Consider the following 22,038-nt stretch of genomic DNA (forward strand, 5'->3'; position numbering starts at 1 on the left):
GGCAGTAGGCATGTAGGCAGTGGAGAGCACACAGGTGTACACAGGTTCTGTCAAATCCTATCTACTTCCCTGTATGCTGGAAACTTTTTATAATGTCAGGGAAAAGGTTAAACAACAGATGAAAAGATGGATCAATGTGGCACAGAAGACTTTCGTTTGGAATAGATCTGATCAATATAAAAAGGAAAAACTCCATTAAAAACCTATAGCCCTGCCAACCATGTCTGAGAAGCTTGTCACACTACTGCAGAGACATGCAAGTATAATTAGTACCATCATTCCATCATCATCCACCAGCATATGGCTGACACTGGTGTCAGCGGTCCATCACAGGCAGGTGTCCATAGGATGCTACTGGTGTGGCATGTGCACCTGGCACTATCTTCCACAGCTGGTGAAGTGATACCCCTACCTTCCCAAACCACCACCGGGGCCAGATGCCTGTGAGCAAACTTACACCTGTTTTCTGGCTCTCATTGCACTGGTTAGTATGAAGTGGAGCTATTCTACAAAGATCTATGGCTTATTAAGAACCACCTAGAGCTTTTATAGAGGATGTAAATACACACACACATAGAGTGCAGATAAAGGAGTCTGGAAAGATCTAGATTCCTATTTGGGTGAAGAGGGAGGATTGAAGGGTGGCAGCCAAAACAACTTGATCTGAAATAAACCTAATTTGAAATAAATTAGTTAATAAAATTTACAAGGTCATGTTTATGAATTGCTCAATTAAGAGCACAAACGGGTTCCAAAACAAAAGCTCAGCACTTTCTTCATATCTGATTCAGAGCCAAAGCATTGAATCATGCTCACTTACCAGGACCTAACAACTTGTATCCCCAAGCTGGGTCTTATCACCAGCACCCCTGATTCAATCCATACCCACCTGCAACGCTCAATCCTCTCAGAGGATGGGGGCTGTGATCAACCCACATTCAGAGGCACTTGTGCCAGGTACTTGGGGATGGCCCTTGGGCTCTGAGCAGGTGTTATAGTGTCCAATCAGGTTTCTCTGAGGTGAGGAGAGTGGGTGGGGTCAACAGTGCCCAGTGGGCTCTCTAGCCCCCGTTCACTTCTTTCCCCCCACCAGCCTTACATGCCAGTGCTGTCATACTTAACTCTCCGGGCTGGACACCTGGCATTAGCCACACAGCCACCTCAAAACAGAAAAGCATTGTTGGCTTTTAAAGTGTAGGACATGAACTCTTCTTCAAGCTAGAAGTTACCTGCCTTATACTAATACATCCTGACCCATCAAGGGCAGATGTTATTTATCTGTACCTAACTTTAGCCATTTCTGGACCATTTGTGAAAACAAACCAAACAGCTCACCAAAACTAGTTGAAAGTTTTATTTATATAAAATTCATTAGGAACATAAAAGATCGAGTTTCTTAAAAAAAATCTGCAGTTATTTACAGCAGTATTGCACAAGTAAAGTGGCAATTACCCTGTCAAAATTCGTCAGTGCAAAACACAAGGAAGCCAGGGAAACTGCAATATAGACGCTACATATGCTGGGTCATGAGAAACACATCAGTGATGGGGTCAGTATAGACAGATCAGTGCTATTTATAATGGGTACCTGACAAGTTTAGATACAGTAACCAGTGGTCATAGAACCTGGACACAACATCTATGCAAAACTCCTAAAGGCTGAAATCCCCACATAAAAGTAGTCAAGTTCCTTAGCTGGGAGCTTGAGGGTGCTTCTTGAACACAATGTTGTGTAGGGTGAACCCCAGCTGCTTTAGCGTCATATGTGGACACAGCCCTGCACACCTGTGCTGAGCGGACACACACAGGCACCAGGCTAAAACAGTAGGGAGGACAGGGCATCTGTGAGAACTCACTCCAAGTCCCTGGAGCTTCCATGAACTTTCAACCTTAACCTCTTTCCCCCCCAGGGTCGGGGAGCTAACTTTGTCAAAGGGAATGGGCTGGAAAGAGGGTGTGTGCCTAAAGAAGCAGACTGACCAAATGCAGTGACTAAGGGTGGGAGCTGTGGACAATTAGCTCCTGGAGACCAATAATTAAGTCCATATTTCAAGGCACAGGAAAGCCACATGGTGAATGGTGAAAAAAAAATTCTCCATTTTTCACCAGATGCTGAAGGGATCTAATGATGTTCCTGTCCCTTTGTCCACCCTGGTCCTTCTGAGATGGAACATTTTTATTTTTCTCAACATTGAGTCATCAGGGATAAATTGTCAATGGAACAACCTTTCTCATTGGTCAATCATATCGCTTTTTTAAAAAGACATACCCTGGAGTTAGCAAATTCACTTGATAAGCTAGCTACTTTGGAAAAAACAGGTTGTTGGGCATTATTTTCAGAAGAAAATCTTATATAGCCTGTTGGACTTACAGTTTCTCATTGATATCTAAAGACAAATTTCATCCAAAGGGCACAAAATCTCAAGAACTGAATGACAGGAGGAATGGGAGCTGGAGACCTCTCCAGGGAGACCAAGTTATCCCCCCAGAGCTGGCAAGGTCACTACCTCCCATCTTGGGAGTGGAAGCAATTCATGGGATGGCAAGGCTGTGAGGAACAGGATGTCAACACTTTCAAGAACTTAAAGACATTAAATAAGCAGAAAATAAATATACAATATTTTTACAAGTTACAGCATTATGAAACAGTAGGACACATTACATAGAAAAAGAATCTACATTATTTACAGTCTTCGATTTTGGAAAGTTTAAAAAACAGTGATTTTCTTTTACTCTATTATGCTGTACACAATTTTACAAGAAAAGTACAGGAGACACAATTGCACAGACATTTGGCTCAGTTGGTAAGTAAAATATGACCTCCTAGTCTAATAAATAGATATATACAATATTAGGAAGGGAAAACAAGGAGAAATTGCAAGTGTATTTTAAAAAATTAATGACTTTTAGGCTGTTTTCTCCAAAAGCACCTCCCTTCCCCTCTCCTGCCCCCAATTCTCCATTAACTATCTTTGGGGAAGGGAATCCGAGGTCTTCTCAAGAAGTCATTGTATATTTATTGCATTCTCAGTATGAAGTTACAGGACACTTTTTACAAACCTCACATTCGAGAGAGGTTGTCAAGGCACAAAACCCGCATTGTTTTTGTTTTCTTATTTTTAAGGGGATCTAGTTCTTGTTCTAAAAAAAAAAAATTAAAACTAAGTAGAAAGTACAAGGCATACCGAGTAGGTGGGCATGCTTTCGGCAGGGAGGCATTTAATAAACAGATACAGTACAGAGACATCCAGTCATCTCTAAATTCTGGCACCAGCACTGGGGTCTTTAATACTTCCGTAATTCATAGAATTCCTCATTTCCCACCAGCTGCTGCTTCCCGGCCAGGAAGCTAAAGGTAAGCACGCAAGGGTGGCACATGCACCCAAGCACCTGGCATGGAGAGCCACCAGCAGCCACCCAGGCTGCATGCACTCCCAGGGAGGTCAGATCTGAAGAAAAGTAAAGTGCTCCAGTCAGAGAGACTGGCACATGAGCACGGAGGTCCTAGGAGGGGGATGGCCCAGAACCAAATACATCTTTGGTGTGTGTGTGTGTGTGTGTGTGTGTGTGTATGTGTGTGGTGTGTGTGTGTGTGTCTAGCAGGGCCACGGCTGTAATCCTAACACAACTCTACAACTGTGGGCTGCATGGGACCCCATAAGTGGGTTCAAGACACATCCAATACACAAGCTGAGCTCCAACACAGCTTTCAAAGTATTCAAAAACCCCAAGAAGATCCTAGGGGAAAGAGAAGTTTAAAGAAGGAAGACTATTTAGAATCAAATGATTTCTACCTAAAGGAAAAAGCAGAGACAATATATACATACATACATACATATATATATATATACACACACATATATACATATAAACTTATAAAGATACAAACAAATGGAATTCCACTTAACTTACTAACGTGAAAACACTGATCTTCTATGGGGCAAAAGTACAATTGTTGTTGGCAATGCTGACTTGCTTGACATCTCATGTATTTCTTTTAGAAAGTTGGTTAATCACTAGTTTTCAAAGATAACAAATTACAGGGTTCAAGCTTCCCCTCTTCCTCCTGTTGCTGCTGCTCTCTCATCTGTGTTTGTCTTGGGTCTCCCCGATTGTTTATTTGCTTTTCTATTGTTTTATTTTGGGTGGTGACTGGAATTGAACACAAGGCTACACATATACTAGGAGAGCAGAAGGCAAGCATTCCACTACAGGCTACTCCCCCAGCCCTGCTTGCTTTTGAAATGACTGCGGACTGTAGACTTCCTGTGCACATGATCCTAAGGGGGTATGAAAGAGCTCCCCATGGAGTTAAGAGGCCCAGTAGTCTGATTAAGAAGATGGGAACACAAACAACCATCTTTCAGCAGGCTGAAAGGAGCATTCTAGACTCTGCCTAATGGAGCTGGTTTGATGATGCTGATCAAAATAAAGGGCAGCCTCTATTTCAAAGTGGGCTGACAGGAGTGGGGAGGAAGTGCAGGTTTCACAGGTCTGAAGGCTGAGCTGGATTAAAATCCAGGATGCCTGGAAAAGGGCCATCATTATTAGTCTGTGGCTTGGGCCAGTCTCTACAAGGGCACAGCATGGACACAGCAGCACAGGGAATGGTGACCATCTGGGACTTGATGCAGTGTCCCTATGCCAGTGAGAAACCTGCAACCAGAAGAGCCGACAGCTCCCAAGGGCTGACACTCCTGTTCAGAATACTAAACAAAAGCCCATCAGAAAAAAGCAAAGCCATCAGGCACTTCCCACTGGACAGCTACTAACAAATCCATGGAACTGGAATGATCTTGCTCCAAACAATGTATCTCAAGACAGGCCCAAAGTGTTCCCAAAGGAGCTCAGCAAAAACAATTTGAAGTTTTACCACCAAGGCAACTGAAGTTAAGTAGGTAATTAAATATTTACAAAACAGGGGTGATAAATGAAACAACAGTCTTTGCCCCTTTAATTCATTCATTTCATAAGAACTCTTTTGGTATTAATAATAATTAAAAAAAGAAAGCTCAAAGAGGCAATGGCAGGGAAGGGAGGGTGATATCTACCTCTCCCTGTTTAAAAATTCTGTACAGTATTCTCTAAAAATAAACTAAGGCAGCTTTATAAATTAGCTGGCTCAGTTTCCACTGCAGGGCTAACATAATCCTCTGAGAGTAGGCAATAGGTCCTTAAATTTTTAGTACAAAAATTATTCACAAAGTTTCCATTTCCTTCTGGGGAAAAAAACCCCCACAAAACCAAACTGTTATTAGAGATGGAAAACCCCCCAACATGTAAACACCATTCTGGTACATAATCCTGCTCCAAAGAACCATGATTTGTACATTAAAAAAGAGAAGAATCCTCCTCCATTTACATTCACAACTAACTTCCCATGGAAATTCTGCCTGGGGTGACCAACAGGAAGATCCAAGTTCACATCCAACATGGTGCAGTGTCTTCTGAGCATGTGGCCTGCCCTCAGCCGCTGCAAGGTGATGGCAGCACAAGACCAAGAGACCGCACGCAGTACTGGGGCTTGTCAGCTGAACAAGCGCAATGTCTGCAATGGCTTGGCTTTGCAGAGACTCCGTCAATGCATTCTCCACACCAGGCGAATGATGTAACGTAACAGCCGTAAGATAACCATTTGGGGTTGGTCTTCGGCTGCTTGGTAATTATTCAAAAATACCTGCAACAATAAAAGCAAGGCTTTTTAGTTCATCCCTGAGGTTTGTGTTTTATTGGGGGTGGGGGGGAGAGGGAAAAGAGGGTAGGTCGTGGGGATTGAACTCAGAACTTGGCCTGGGCGCTGTCCCTGATCTCTTTTGTTCAAGGCTAGCACTCTACCACTGGGAAGCACAGCTCTACTTCCGGTTTTCTGGTGATTAATTGGAGATAAGAGTCCCGTGGACTTTCTTACCCACGCTGGCTTTGAACTCAGATCCTCAGATCAAGCTAGGATTACAACTGTGATCCTCAGAACTCAGCCTCAACTGCTACAGAAGGTACCTCTTCAAGAGCACCTGTATTCTCCATAGCAAGCAGAACTCATTTCCATCTCCCCTGCCAAAGGAGGTAGGTAGTCCTTGCATAAAGGACAAGCATGCTAAATGACTCCTTCCAACAGGGGTAATGTTGGTAAATCTCAAGAAAAAAAAAATCCTTGAACGTCAGTATTTCAGATGGCATATTATTCAGTGGGTGCCAGACAAAAAAGCCCTCAGGAGGACTGGCGTGTGTCCCATGTGGAGGGACAGGAATAAGGGTGGGGGCAGGGGCAAGAATGAACTTGGTAGGCATGAAAGAACTGTGCTCTATCCATGTTCATTGACAGAAGGTATGTTTCAGACTAGCTCAAGGGTGAATTTCTGGTAGCTGTAAATTTATTTGAGCAACTAGTGGTTTGGGGGTAATTTGCCCTAAAAAGCTAAATAAGTAATGCAGTGACTGCCATTGTACCTCAGAGTGCTCTGGGTTACTGGGCTGGATAAAACGCTATGAATATGAAGTGTGCTCCCTGTATGTACACACACAGAGACACACACACACACACACACACATGCACACCTGAGTCAACACCCTCTCCCACAGGGGGCCTGGGAAGGAAAGAGCAGGGAAAAGAACATAAAAAATGCCTCTCTGATAGGGGTCTGGTGACTCAGGCCTGTAATCCTAGATACTCAGGAAGTCATCTGAGGATCTCTGTTCAAGGCCAGTCTGGGCAGGAATCAGTAAGATTCTTATCTCTAACCAGCAAAAAGCCAAAAGTAGAGCCGTGGATCAAGTGGTAGACTGCCAGTCTTGAGTAGATAGACTAAGGGACAGTGCCCAGGCCCTGAATTCAAGCTGGTGTATCAGCACACAACACACAGCACACATACAAATGCACACATGGCATGTGTGCAAGTGTTCTTTATGGCAAACTGAGAGAAACTGTTCAAGGGAAATCCCAGAGTTCAATGGTTTCAGAACCTCTAGGTTGGAGCTCATTCCGCAGGGCAGTACAAGGTGTCTAAGTTCAGAGCAATGGAAGAAGGCAAGAGAAGCATCTGCCTCACTGCTCTGGGCCACATTCTGTCTGTCCTCCACACACAGCCCGGCAGAGTGATAAATACTCCCAAGGCACCTCCCAGGGAACTAGTGGCAGTGACATCTGTCTCCTCTCATACCCCAAATATCCCCACCAGCACCAGCTACAAGGGGCCTCCCCTTTGGCTCTCAAGCGCTAATTAGACATTGGGGGCTGTGATAAGGCCAGGGCATTTCCTTCCATGCAAGATAGGAGGAAATGGGCTTTATGTCAAGGATCCCTGTAGCAGCGCTCCGTAACCACAGGTTGCGATGTTTATCCACTTTTACACACAAGATTGCTTTGTTTTGATTTAACTTTCAAAATTACTTTGCTCCTTCTGGGTGAGAGTAATTTAGGGGAAGGTTAATTTTGGCATAGACTAATATTAATAGGTTGAAAGAGCCTTATTCAAAATAAAACCACAACTTAGTAAAATGAAGAAAGTGTCTCATGTAATAGACCAGGCTGCCATCAATCCAAGGTGGGAAGCCTCATGTCGGCCTGAGCCATCGCTGCCATCAGTGTGACCAGAGAATGGAGCTGACCAGGTGCGGACAGAGGAACACCAGCCAAAGAATAGGACCATCTGAGGGCTATACTAGGAAGCTTCAAATTCCAGTACTGGCAATGTCTGAGGACAAAAACATCTTATGCCCCCACCTCTGAGGACAGTAGGAGGACAATGGCGATGTACCAGCAAACGTCACACACATACAAAAAGTATTCAACCTTCATGCTAGGGAGCAGAGGTGGGGAAGGTGGGGTTACTTGGTCCCAGAGTAGCAAGCAAGGCAGCAGTCTTGCTAGGCTCAGGGATGCTACCCACTCAGGCCATAGGCACAGCAGCACTGAACATTAGTGAACAATTGCTTCTGGGAAACATTCAACAGAGGAAGCTGTTTGCACTGATTCCAAGAGCTGTGCCAGCCCAGAAAGTCCTTGACAGCTGGCACAGCGGCTGAAGCTGTTGCTGGCTCAGGGCATATGGCCCACACTGTAGCCAACAGCTGGAGGACAATTGTTCTGCTTCAGCAGGCTCACCACCCTGATACCTGTGGTCCATAATCAGTGGGGGGAGGGGCATGCAAGGGGAGGGCAGCACCACACAAACTGAGCTGAAGGGTGAGGATGAGGTCCCAGGACCTAACATCTGGGACCCTGTAGATGGCCAACAGTGGTGACTAGTGCAAGTTAGGTCCAGGAAAGCTTTCTGTGATGCCCTTGTGAGGACCTACAGCTATGACTGAGCCTTTGGCTTTGGGCTCAGACCAAGACTCCAAGACAGGGAGCTCAGTGAGCAAGGAGCCCAGCAACATATCTAGGATGGACTATGCAAAGAGTTAAACTTTAAAATAAGAAGCACCTTGACAAGTAGAAAGTCATCCATTGAACAGTGCAGTGGTGGAAATGGAGCTGTGACTCAAGTGGTAGCCTTGAGTATGAAAGCTCAGGCAGGGACAGTACCCAGGCCCAAAGGATAGCCACAAAAGCAAAGCAAAACAAAACAAAGACCAGTGCAATAGTAAGACTGACCTAGGTACTGTTTGCTGTATGTTTTAGGCTGGCACCTGATGCAGACCTAGCACAGTCACCTAAGTATACTACAAAGCCACAGTGGCTGGCCTACGTTAAACATCTGTCTGCACTGGTGGCTGTCACTTCGGACTCCAATAGGTATAGGTGTGTATGGAGGGCTTATCTCAGTCCCTCCTCTCCTCTATTGGCCAATGGGGATTGTCTTTCCTGATTAAAGCACTTAAAATGAAAAACATAAAAGTACAGCCAGGAAAGATATCTCCCATCTTGCCTGATACTTCTGTATGTCCCCTCTAATTTATATGAGCCCCAGTACCTCAGCAAGGGGAAATGAGGTCTCTAGGAAGGTGATTGAGATGGGTCTGAACCCGAGGTATGCTTATAAGAGATTAGGACAAGGACACATTAGAGGGGTGACTATGTGCAGATACATGGGAAGAGCACCTATGGGTCAAGGGACAAGAGCCTCAGGAGAAACCAATACTATTACCACTGGGTCTTGGACTTGTGGCCTCCAGAACTTCAGAGAAAACCTCTTGCTGTTGAAGGTACCCCCTCCATGGCAAACCTACCATTCACGTTGACCACTCTCAACCCTTTGCCCTTCTTCTAAATGAAAAGAACACTTCCTAAGTCAGAGTTGGGTAACTCTGCTTCAGTCTAAATTGCAAAAACACTTAAGTGATCTATTACAATGATGCATTGGAGCCAAGGGGACAATTTAAAAAACCAAACCTGCTATTATGTACAAACAATTTATGGGACCTTGTTGCAGTCTCTCTCTCTCTCTCTCTCTCTCTCTCTCTCACACACACACACACACACACACACACACAGTTCAAATGTCCCAACAGCAGTACCTACAATGTCCTTTTATCTCTAGGAGCTACATGTGGGCTGCATCCTTTGGGTCACAAGACTTGTACACTGTGCCAGATGCCCAGAGATGAGCCCTTCAATGCTCACAGCATGACTCCCTAGGAGCCAGTCACTGGCAGTTTCCGCCCCTGTATGAGCCAGAGCCCTGGCTGTCTTATACCACAGTAGGGGCCCATTTCACAGCATGCATCGGTGTCCTCACCAGGCCTGCCCAAGAAAATAAACCAGATAATAGGTCAGGATAATACACAAGTCAGGAAGGCCCCAGCGCCAACCCCAGGCTGAGCCCAAAGTAAATTTAGGATGAGAACAACCTGGAGGAAGGAGGAAAGAAAGGTAGTCCAGGTAGAGACCCTGGTGAGCAGAGGCAGGACAGCTCAGTGGAGGATTTTGCTCAATTAGGGCAAACAGGCAAGGGCTGTGTAGTGAAGAAGCATAGAATAAACTATGTAAAACAATTGTGAGCTGCAGGATTCGGGGGTGGTGGGGCAGTCTCCATGTTTCTCTGCAGTAGACTTAGCCACCCTTCCCTGAAGACATGTGGCAGTGTCAGAGGAACAGGACAGGGACTTCTGGACAGCTCCTATACAGGACACCAGGAGACATGGGCTCACTGGGTGCTTATGTAGAAGGGCTGGGCTAAGAGAATGCCCGAGGGTGGGGCTGACTTACAAGACTGGTAGCAGCCAGTACAGCAGAGACCACTAAGGGTAGAATCAGAGTGAGAATGCTGGAAACTATGACCACCAAAGCGTCAGATACCCCATGTGGGGCTGGGCGGGACTGCACATAGATAGCCACAAGCTACCACTGCAGTCAGAACACTAGGACCACCTTCAAGTTTACATATGGGTCAACTGTGCCAATATCCAAAATAATCACAGCAAAACAGGGCTTTCTTGCTCCTCCCAAGGAAAGGGTGCTTAGAAACAAAAAGATACCTGACCTCCGGGTGCCCAGGGGGCCTGGTCAGGCGGACCACAAAACACCAGCAGAATGCAGCTTTCCTTAGAGCAAAAAGAGCTTTGCTCAAGTTTGAGGACAGAATCACACATGGCTATTGCTGGATGAAATGGCTTAGCACAAGCTTTTGAGCCTTCAAAACATCCCATGAGCCAATATAGTTCTCCCACAGTAGCTAGAAGTGGCAGAGAAAGATGGTGGTGGCTGGGAAGGTGGCTCAGTGGTAGAGTGCTTGCCTTGCATGCATAAGGCCCTGGGTTCCATTCCTCAGCACCATATAAGCAGAAAAAGCTGGAAGTGGTGCTGTGGCTCAAGTGGTAGAGTGCTAGCCTTCAGCTGAAGAGCTGAGGGACAGTGCCCAGGCCCAGAGTTCAGGCCCCACGAGTGGTAGAGTGCTAGCCTTGAGCTGAAGAGCTGAGGGACAGTGCCCAGGCCCAGAGTTCAGGCCCCACGACTGACACCCAAGTATCCACTCCAGTAATTCAGATCAGATTTTAGTCAGCAAAGAGTACAAATCCACCAACCTGTGCTCCAAAGGCCAGAATCTATCTGGCCAAACTCAATAAACATAGCGCGCGCGCACGCGCGCACGCACGCACGCACGCACGCACGCACGCACACACACACACACACACACACACACACACACACACACACACACACACACACAGAGAGATGGTGGTAAGGCCAGCACAGGTACCCTGGAGATGACAAGCCTTACTAAGAGCACATATATCACCTAGACACACACACACACACACACACAGATAGTGGTAAGGCCAGCACAGGTACCCTGGAGATGACAAGCCTTACTAAGAGCACATATATCACCTAGCGGTCACCCACAAGCTCCCAGAATGGAAAAAAACAATATGAACGTTGGCATGTCAAACACAGGATAGCAGCTCAGAGGTAACTCAGGAGTGAACATGACCTTCTTTCATACCATGTGCCAGAGCCTAGGAAGAGCCTGTTACTGCTCAAGGCTGAAGGGAAACCTTGCTTTCAGAACAAATGAAGTCCCAGAATTAGCTTGTGGAGTGAGAATGGATACCCAAGTATCCACTCCAGTAATTCAGATCAGATTTTAGTCAGCAAAGAGTACCAATCCACCAACCTGTGCATCTGTCTGGCCAAACTCAATAAACACAGTACGTACACACACATACACACACACACACACACACACACACACACACACACAGCAAAGTGGAGAGACTTGTGTAAAAAACATGGCTATTTTGAGTTGGCATTGGACAGAAATTAACGTTTCTTCTAGAAACGTTAAACTTAATTTTTCTCATTTGTATAAGGGTAAATGCACGGCTTGCCTTGAGCTGCAGAGTGCAGGGACAGCTCCCAAGCCCAGAGTTCAAGTCCCACAACTGACCAAAAAAAATAAAAATAAAAAAAAATTAATATATTTGCCAGAAGAGTTCTCCACACCCTGTTCAGGCCACTAAGAATTCAACCCCTGCCTGGATGGTATTTTTATCCTGCCTCCTGCTCCCATGAGCACCAGGAGGTAGAGAATAACTATTGACTTATCTTGAAGGACAGAGGTACACCACCACCATCTACATGGCCCTGACTGAGCAATCCCATAAATGTCATGGCAACCAGGAAAGACAGAAGAGGCCTACTGGTGATGAGCACAGTGTGGACCCACTCTCACTTTCAGACAAGAACCAGAGTGAGTGTCTCAGCTCAAGTTTCTATGACGATTCCTGTCCTCTGCTGGCTGCTCTCAGGATAGATCAATCCATCCATAGTGCTGCCCAAAGAACAAATTCACTTTCCATTTGTCATCGAGGTCACAAGAACATTTACCTAGTTTGTGTGTGACAGTGTAGATGTCACAACTACTGGGTAAAAGGTGCCAGAGGGGCATCTGGTAGTATACTGTATCTAAAATTCAGGGGAGAATTCTCCTCAAGCATAGCAGGCAAACAGAGTTGTAGCTGATCTGCTCTGGTCAAACTGGCATCAAAAGTCACACAAAACTATATTTTTAGCAGATGCTAGTGGCTCATGCCTGTAATCCTACCTACTCAGGAGGCAGCCAGCCCAGGAAGAAAAGTCTTTAAGTCTCTTAAGCCAATTTGCCACCAGAAAACCAGAAGTGGCACTCTGGTTCAAAGTGGTAAAGGGTCCCTTGAGCAAAAGAGCTCAGGGACAGCACCCAGACCCCGCGTTCAAGCCACACAACTGACAACAAACAAACAAAACCCTCCTGCACTTTCATGAACAAAGCTTTTTTTCTCTCTTCAATGCATTGTTTCAAAGCAATGATTTATAGTAAGGCCTTTTGTGAGACAATCATTTTTCCAGGTCAAAGGTACTAATGAAGGGTGGTCTCCAACTCTTTGGGCCCCAGGACTGATTCTAGCTGGAGTAAACTGCTCTTCAAGTTTGCCCTGTCCTATGGCCAGCCACAGAAAAGCCAGAGACTGTTCATGTCTCCAGTGTGCAGCACAGCAAATGAAATGATCCATTCACAGCAGGAACACACTGTTCCGAAATGCCCCAGTCTCAGAAAATTGCTAAGTGAGACGTAACATTTTAACCACAACTAAAAACCTCTCTACTCTGGTTCAGCTAGTAGAAGTCTAACAAAGGGTGATGCAAGAGGCTTATTATTTCTGTATAACTGCAGAAGGGCTAAGCCATCCTTTGCATCTTCATTTCCTCCTCCAGATATTAAAAAAAAAAAAAAAAAAGAACCCAGGAGACCTCAGTAAAGTCCCCTCTGGGTACCTGCATCTCTTGGTTACATGTTAATAGTTCGTGGTCCCGTAACTTCTGGGCAGCCCTGCAGGTGTGGCACCTGCCAGATGACAAGCTCTCACACGTGGTGCAGATGAACACAAGTGCGTCTAGCCTGGTGCCCAGCCAGCCATTTGCACACACCCCAGTACCTCAGCCTCCTCTCACATTTGCGTATACTCAGATTTGCACACACCCCAGTACCTCAGCCTCCTCTCACATTTGCGTATACTCAGACAGTGAACATACACTTGTTTCAAAAGCACTTCTGGCACATTCAGCACACAGGTAAACAGAGTTCCTGGCAGAGTTTCTAAATGCTGAGAATTGACCAGGAAATGTTTCAGTTATAACTCAATGTGGCAGGATTGTAATGACGAACCCCCCTCCCCACCCCCCCGCCCAGACTTTGTAGCTTTATTACTAAATATTCTCCTCAAATCTTTACTATTAAGGGTCAGACCAAAAGAATGAGCATAATGAAGAACAAGTAGGGCCAGGGTTGTCGCCCCCAAATGCCCATTATCCTCTGTTACGTGTTTTCCTGAGAGATCCTACTCTGTCCTTAGCAAGTAACAGAAAGCCCTATTTGCGAAAGAGGTCCTGAGTAGGTGAGATATCATGGGTGCCCACCACTAATCCCAGACATGATTGTTAGGAAGTGGCTTTGCATTGGGTTTTAGGTGACTTCCACACCTTCTAAGGCCACATGGTTTCTGTTTGTGCCTTGTGTGAATGACCAAGTAGTGACACTTTGGTTTCTCCCCTGCATTAGGCTTGCACAGTGATGGATCACTTTCTGAAAGTGGAAGTCACCTAAAACCCAATGCCAAGCCACTTCCTAACAATCATGTCTGGGAGAAGTGGTGGGCACCCATGTTATCTCACCTACTATTTGTTCTAGGAAGTCACGCAAACAAAGTCTCGGCCAGCTCACCATGTCATGAGTTAGAATTTCATATTTGATATTTAAAATTTTAATTATGTTTTTCACAGGCAATAAAAGAAAGCAGTTTACTTTATTAGTACACTTCAACATCCAGTTAATGAAGGCCTCCGAAGCATACTGCCTTGAGGGCACCCATCTCTAGGTTTGTCAAAGGTATGATTACACAGCAAGCTACAATTTGGGCCTCTCCATTGTACATAACTTAGAGAGCACCCTTCATTTCTAAAAACACAAATCAGACAGCACAGGGGGTTCCCTTCTTCAGAAGGAGGGGGACATAAAGATATTAAATTAATGAGAGAATCAGAAAATGCTAATGTATGGACACTTCAATTAAACTGCTCCAGCAAAGTGAGCTGGTGGGTCACCTTTCCCACTCTGTCTGATTCAAGTCTGCTTTGGTTTACAGGCACTGCAGTCAATTCATGTCTGCACATGCCCAGCACAGAACAGGAAGTAGACAGTGTAAATTTAAAAATGCCCTTTTCCCATGCCCTAACAATAAAAGGGTTTTCATTCATCTTAGCTCCCTGTGTGCCTGTCCACTGCAAGTCATCCACCACCAGGACATTCCCCAAGTCACTGCACACCAAAAGTCACTGTACACTCAAAGTGTGTAGTGACTCAGGCTGGATGACTTGACTGAAGCCCGGAAGGAGCCACAAGAGGTGGCCAATCCCAGCTTCAGCACTTAGAATGGGGAGGGGCAGTACAGGTTGCAGAACTGGTCCAGTGACTATAAGAACAAGTATCTTCCCCTACTGAAAGCCAGCAGGCCCTTTCCTATCTTGGACTGCAGTCCCAGCCCATGGCAAAGATACCCACTCAAGCAGATATGCACATCTATAACCAGAAGGCCACGAATTGCCCTTGCTGGCATCCAACCAGGCACTGGCACAGCCTCTGTGCCTTGGAGGAAACTGGTGAAGAGAGAACAAGACAGCAGGTCTTATGTTGTGGCATCTATCCATCCATGAGGATGAGGAGGCTGCAGGTACAGGCTGCTGAGACACAAAAGACATTCAGCTAAATGCAGCACGGTACTCATCATACACTGCTGAAAATGAATTGTACAACTTGTGGGTAGAGATAGGAGAAAGTGAAGGAAGGAGTGTCATTTTCCAAGAATAAATGTCTTCATTACCTGACTTATGACACTGTAACCTCTCTGTGTATCACTTTTACAATAACTAAAAAAAAAAAACTTAAAAAAATAAATAAAATACAAGCAGTCTGCCCTCTCCATCAATTCCAAAACCAAGAGTCAGCTTCTTTGAATTCTCTTTCCTCTAGGTCCACTGACATTCCTAAGCTTCCAGTCTTTCAGCTCTTGCTGCCTTCCTGGGCCTCCCAAAGACTGCAAAGTGGGAAAGTGGACATGAGGAGATGACATAGTCTGTACTACATGGGTAGAATTCACTCAACCACCATCATTTTGTGTGTGTGTGTGAGTATTAGTCTCTACCTCTTGAGCCAGGGTTCTACTTTTGGCTTTTTGTTGGTTAATTGGAGATTAAGAGTCTCATAAACTTTCCTGCTTGGGCTGGCTTTGATTACGATCCTCAGATCTCAGCTTCTGAGTAGCTAGGACTTACAGACTTACCAAGCTTTAACTAACATCACTTAAGAGTCCCATTTTAAGAGCTCCATAATACTAGTCTCACAACACTGTGTTTCTGAGAGCTAAGGGCCAAGCCAGTGAGAACTGAGCTTCAAGATAAATACTGAGAATCAAACACAATAGCCCACCAAATAAAACAAACCATAAATCCAAGTTGGCAAACTAAACAAAAACAACAATGGGGAATAAATTCTTTTAACTTATAAGTTTGCTGTGCTCATTAAATGAAAAAGCCCTAACTCTACAGTGTCACCAACATCTCTGACCCATGTTATTGGCACTAGGACAGGCTAGAGGAACACTTGTACCTCCCAAGAGTAGAAATCCAAACTCTGAGTTTCATCACATAGAAATACCAATGAAGACATAAACTAGAACTGCTCTAACCTTTCCCAAGTGTCTGTGAAGACCAAGGGTGAGAAACAATTCCAAATGAATGTAGCCAAGAGATAAGACACCGAAACTCAATGCATGAGCCTAAACTATATCTTAGGTCCAGATGTATTTGGGGGACTAAAAAATAACATTGAAGAGACAATTGATAAACTGATATCTGCAGAGCAGGAAGTAGTAGTGAAACAGTTTTTTTTCAGTGGCTGATTTTGGCAGTTACTCTGAGATTCTGCAGACTATCTTATTGTTAGGTAACACTGGCTGAAGTATGACGAAGTGGTGTAGATTGTGCAGAGAACAAGTGCATTAGAAGACAGCAAAGTCATGTGGCTTGTTCACACAGGGACTCCAAGGTGTCAGGTTATGCTTTTTGCACCACTGATACAAATCTTACATTCTTTCAAAATCAGAAAGTTGCCCCAAATCGACATGGTGTGGAACAGCAAAGCTCCTAATGGCAGCTTTCATGTAGGTGACTTGGGGAGGCTAAGGAGTCAGAGATAAAGGGCCAAGCACAGGGAGTGGGTGCTCACCTGTGCCTCTCTCATTCCCAAGTCATTGGTTCAAACTCCACAGCTCCATCTCATGATTCCCCACTACCCTTAAGTGGACTGAACACATGACAACTACATGGCAACATCTATTTCTCTAACTGGAAAAAGGGGAAAATATCCTGTCAGGCTTCTCAAGGCTCATGGCAATAAGACCAACACTTTTGGTACTGTAAAGAGCTACAACCCGCCCTAAATTAGTGTGAGAGAATGCTCTGGAGAAAGCAGGTTCATTTGGCTTCCTCATTTTCCACACTGGCCTTCATGCCCTCCTCCCTCTATCTTCAAGTTCAACAACCGGCCATTCCTGTGAGAACAGACAATGGGCTGCTCTTCATCTAACTCTATCAAGACAGGCTTTGAGGGTCACTGGGTCAGTTCCAAGGTCTCAGAGTCTGATGTTTTGGGCTGGGTTATTTATAAGATCTTGAGTATCTATTTGCCTGTGTTTTAGGAAAATTAGGTTCTAATCTAAAATCTACCCTTCTTCCTTTCCTAAGTATTGTAGCCTAGAGTAAAAGGCTAAAGACCTTTATTGGTGAATAAATTTTAACAAAGGATTGATTTCTAAAATATGATAAGATGCACAATTATAAAAACTTGCAAAACAGTGCAACAAGGCTTAGAAGTTTGATCAAAGCTGTGGGGGAATGAAAGGGCACCTCTCATTTCAAACACAGATGTGCTCATCTTAATGTACACCCTTCAACATGACCTGTGGGAAAAGGAGGAGGCCATATGGACCTCATCCTAATGGATGATCCAAATCTCATGGATCTCATCCTAAATGATGAGGTGAGGTGTGGTAATGAAAAAAAGCTGGTAGCCTGTGTCTCACCTGCATGGAATGCTCAAGCGTATCTGAGGACAGTGGTGGATATAGCTGGACTTCGAACCCTTGTGGCCCTCAGCCTGTGTCTCATCATATACCCTTCTCAAGCTCCATCTGAGAAGGCCCCCAGAAAGCCTTACAGTCACTTGTTCATACTTAGTCAACAAGTAAAACTTAGGAAAGCTCCGTAACACACCCAGCTCTGCAGGCAAAGGCTCTCTATAGACCTGCAAGCCCCCAACAGGATGAACACACTCAGGACACTACTGCCCTGTCCGAAAACCCCACCTACCATGCCCAGTACTGAGAGAATCTCTACATCCACTCTTCAAGATAGGGAAGAAGACATGCCTTGCATGATCACCTACGTTCAGAGTTGGCTCTATACCCATAATGATCTGTTGTCCTGAAGGACTCTGGACATAGCTCTTGAATCAGGACTTGAACGTAGCCACATGTCTCTCCTCAACACCTTAGCATGAGGCCCAACCTCCTGAATACACTGTTTCTGATGAGAGCCTAGCACATGGTAAATTTCAAACTTAACCAACCTTCCAAAAAAAAGTTGCCATTTCAGATCCAGGCTGAGAAGGGAGTTCCATGAACTGACCATTATCAGGTAGAGGGTGCCGGGCTGTTCTAGCTAGACAGTATTAGAAGATACTCTTTGGCCCATTCATCAACATGACAGTTCCCACTTAATTACATAATTATAACTAGGGCACTCTTCTCCCAAATCTCATGTCATTTGATACAGAAGAAATGAGAATCATAGGCAAGGGGAAAGTGTCTTTCTATGTGTGTCAAGGAGACCTGAGCAGTACTGAATATAGAAAAAGTATCAATTATTCAAAGTAATTAACAGGGAATGTCCACTTATTTAGCAATGGCTGGCTAAGTAAGAGACAGACTTTGAAAGTGAGTTAGAAACATTGGTATCTTGTGCATGACTCCTCCAGAAGAAAGATTTTTAAGTTTATAGAAACAATACTGTTCAGGGAAACAACAACAACAAAAACCAGCTAGGGTGACAGGCACTGGTGGCTTATGCCTGTTAATCCTAGCTACTCTGGGGGCAGAGATTGGGAAGATTGTGGTTCAAGGCCAGTCCAGAAAGTTTGAAAGAGGCTATCTCAACCAATAAAATCTAGAAGGCTGAGATAGAATGACAGCAGTTTGAGGCTAGCTGGAGCTAGAAAAAATTCTCAAGATCCTATCTTAAGAGAAACAATGAGTTTGGTGCTGTGCACCTGTTATCCCAGCTACAGTGGGGAATGTAAATAGGAGAATCAGGAAAAGAGAGGGGAGGGGGGGGAGAAAGGAAATGATTCAAAGTGACTGCCCAAAGAGCAAATTCCTATGTCAAAAATAGGCAGCGTAAAAAGGGTCAGAGGCATGGTTTGAGTAGTACAATACTTGCCTAGCAAGCATAAAGGCCGGAGTTCAAACTCTATTACCATAAAAAAATCAAAACAAACCAAAAATAAAAGTAACAAAATAGGAATGATGTTAACAATTGTAACACTTTCCACAAAGTAAGATACAGTGACTTCCTTTTGGATAAATCAATAGGAAAAGTCTTCACAGGAGGTGTTGGAAAGAATGTGACCAAGTGAAACTACCTTCCTGTGGTGACTGATTCGTACATCCCTCAGAGGATCTGTCACCCTTCTCAAAGGCCTCCACTCCCAGACCTGAAATCCTCACACCTAAATGGGTCTAGTCAGTCACAGGGAATCTATCAGAAAAACAAAAGCAAGGTTTTGGGTTTTTTTTTTTCTCCCTTAAAATACTGCTCCCTCAGAAGATAAAGAACTCAAAATTTCTTTAAAGGTCAAGAACATACCTCAAAATCAAGGGGCTGACTTCCCCTTGACTACTGGTTCACCAATTACACATTCTAGTAAACAAAGACAGGGACTCCCTTCTCCCTCCCTGCTGTGATCAATCACAGGAGTCTAGATCTGGGTGGGCACTGGCCCTGAGGGGCTGAATGATGAAGCACATTTTAAAATTTCTGTAACTTTCACCCAAGCTGCCTACAGGAAGCACCAAAACTATGTGCATAATATTTTGATGGGAATATTTCAAAATCCTATAATCTTTTTTCTTTTAGCACTGATGTTTTAAGGCTTCTGTTCATAAAACACTCTGTGTGGCCTCATACTGTATTTTCTTTAAAGGCCATCACTTAAATTCAGCCATAAACAAACGGAAAACAGGAAGGGAGAAACAATGGAGGGTCACATGGAGGCAATACCTTCATTTCCAGGATTAGTGTGGAGCTAGTTTGTCTTTTTTTTTTTTTCCTTTTCTTTCTTATGGTGAGGAGGAAAGAAGGAGGGGAAGCAGGTGGGGAAATCATCCTTACCCTCCTTGGATAATAGGCATCAAACTCGTCTCCAATACGCCGCAATTCCTGGGCGATCCATATCTCTGGGCGCAAATCTGCAGGCTCTTCCTGAGACTGCCTCATGGAAGCTGGGTCAGAACAAACAGAACAAAGGTCACGTTGTGTGAACCCGGCACTGACCCCTGTTTCACAGGTGAGTGCTAGGAGCAAGTCTACTTTTAACCATGCATAATGACAGTGGCAGCGTCTGCCATACAATTCTGGCCAAAGAATAAGCCATGAAAGAATAGAATGCTCTTACAGAACTGGTGATCCCAAAATGCAAGAATTAAGAACATCCTGGGCCATTCATACATTAGCAAAGGGTTCAAAAACAAAATGATACAATGAATATCACCAAAGAGATAAACTTGAGTGCTCAGGGTATATGTGGATCAGTGTTTAGATCACTTGTCTAGTATGCATGAGGTCTTATGTTTAACCCCCAACATCAGGAAGGGGAAAAGATTAAAATAGATTACAGCAGAAAAACTTAACTTTATCAGTATGATAGCTAGTTTAGTCATTTGCTAAGGTAAAAATTTCTACAGAAATCTCATATAGCACCTGGAAATCAATATGAGATGGAATGTATGGGGAAACCTGAGAAAGCTGGAAGACTGGTTTCCACAAAAGCAGGTTCGGATACAGCCAGTCTTCCAAAGTGCTACCCAGGGCCAAAGAAGGCATAATTGCATGTTTTGCCTCAATATTAATGCAGTCAATGAAGATAGATGGGTTCAAGTCTGCAAACACCACAACGAGAGAGGAACTGTTTTGGATTTGAAAGAAAAGGCATTTTTGAAAGGAGGGAGGAAAGGGTGGGCCCTTTCATTAAGCTGTCACTAACTCACACACCCAGCACATTCATCCCTTTGCTAATGAAACCATTAAAAGCCATGAGACGGCCAAAGAGGAAGGAGAACAAAATTGTGAGTCATTAAAAAAAAAAAACAACAAACCATCAGGCATTAGGAAGATAATATTCTCATACTACAAAGAAAAGCATCAAGCTCAGAGGAGAAAGAGTCAGTAATGTGTCCAGGAAGAAAGATAAGATCCTAGGATTTCAAATGCTATTCACATTACCTTAGAGTTGCTTACTGTAAAATGTACGCACTAGACTCACAATTTAAACACATGTGCTATATTTCAAACTCAGCATAGTAGGTGAAAAAAAAAACACCTATGATACTCTTGACTTCATAACAATACTTAGTATCTTTCTCTGCTAAAGTTTTTGTATTTCTGCTAAAGTTCCACAAAACTAATGTTGATTCACAGCTCTATGAGCACACATAAAAATTGCTAAGTGTCTGAAAGAGTTTTTGTAAATTCTTCTCAGGCCCCCTCACCCCATCTTTCCTGACCAAATGAATTTCAACAATGATATCCACACTAAAGAATTAGAGCTGAGCTTGGTGTGGTGGTGCACATCTGTAATTCCAGCACTTAAGAGGTGGAGGCATTAGGATCTCAAATTCAAGGCCAATTTGAGCCACATAGTAAAACCACCACATTTCAACTCCCTACCCCATTTCCCACTGCAAAAACAAAACAAAACATACCCTACAACTCAGAGGTTTTTTTTGTTTTTTGTTTTTGCCAGTCCTGAGGATTGAACTCAGGGCCTGGGCACTGTTCCTGGGCTTCTTTTGCTCAAGGCTAGCACTCTACCACTTGAGCCACAGCACCACTTTTGGCCTTTTCTGTTTATATGGTACTAAGGAGTCCAGGGCTTCATGCATGCTAGGTAAGCACTCTATCACTAAGCCACATTCCCAGCTCTAACTCAGGGTTTTAAGAGAGAGAGAGAGAGAAACACACACACACATATACACACACACACACACACTACTTGAACTCTGCACACAGACACACACACAGACACACACACAGACACACACACACACACACACACACACACACACACACACACACACACTACTTGAACTCTGTAAATAACCAGAGGGGAAGCTACTAAAGGAGGCCCTGGTAGAGGATAATGGACAGAAAGTTTCAGAAGTCAGAAAAAGCCCCTGAACAGACACACAATCATAAACAATTACTTTGGCTGTATCTTTGCTACACAAATAT

At 44.3% G+C, this 22,038-nt stretch overlaps 1 protein-coding gene across 4 annotated transcripts in view; it reads right to left on the reverse strand.

Annotated features, from left to right (window-relative positions):
• Positions 1-4,969: 4,969 nt before the first annotated feature.
• The window catches only part of Bcl2l11 (BCL2-like 11 (apoptosis facilitator)), a 40,697-nt gene continuing 23,628 nt past the window's right edge, over positions 4,970-22,038 (reverse strand). For 3 of the 4 annotated variants that reach the window (XM_013019848.1, XM_013019847.1, XM_013019846.1), the window contains 2 exons: positions 19,921-20,030; positions 5,578-5,676 (listed from right to left, as the gene is read on the reverse strand). In XM_013019848.1, coding sequence (XP_012875302.1) covers positions 5,578-5,676; positions 19,921-20,030 — 209 coding nt within the window. Of the gene's footprint in view, positions 5,677-19,920; positions 20,031-22,038 lie in introns of all 4 variants that reach the window. The other variant, XM_013019845.1, reaches the window with a different exon arrangement.

The sequence above is a fragment of the Dipodomys ordii genome, unplaced genomic scaffold (assembly GCF_000151885.1).
Source record: "Dipodomys ordii isolate 6190 unplaced genomic scaffold, Dord_2.0 Scaffold47, whole genome shotgun sequence".
Classification (NCBI taxonomy): domain Eukaryota; kingdom Metazoa; phylum Chordata; class Mammalia; order Rodentia; family Heteromyidae; genus Dipodomys; species Dipodomys ordii.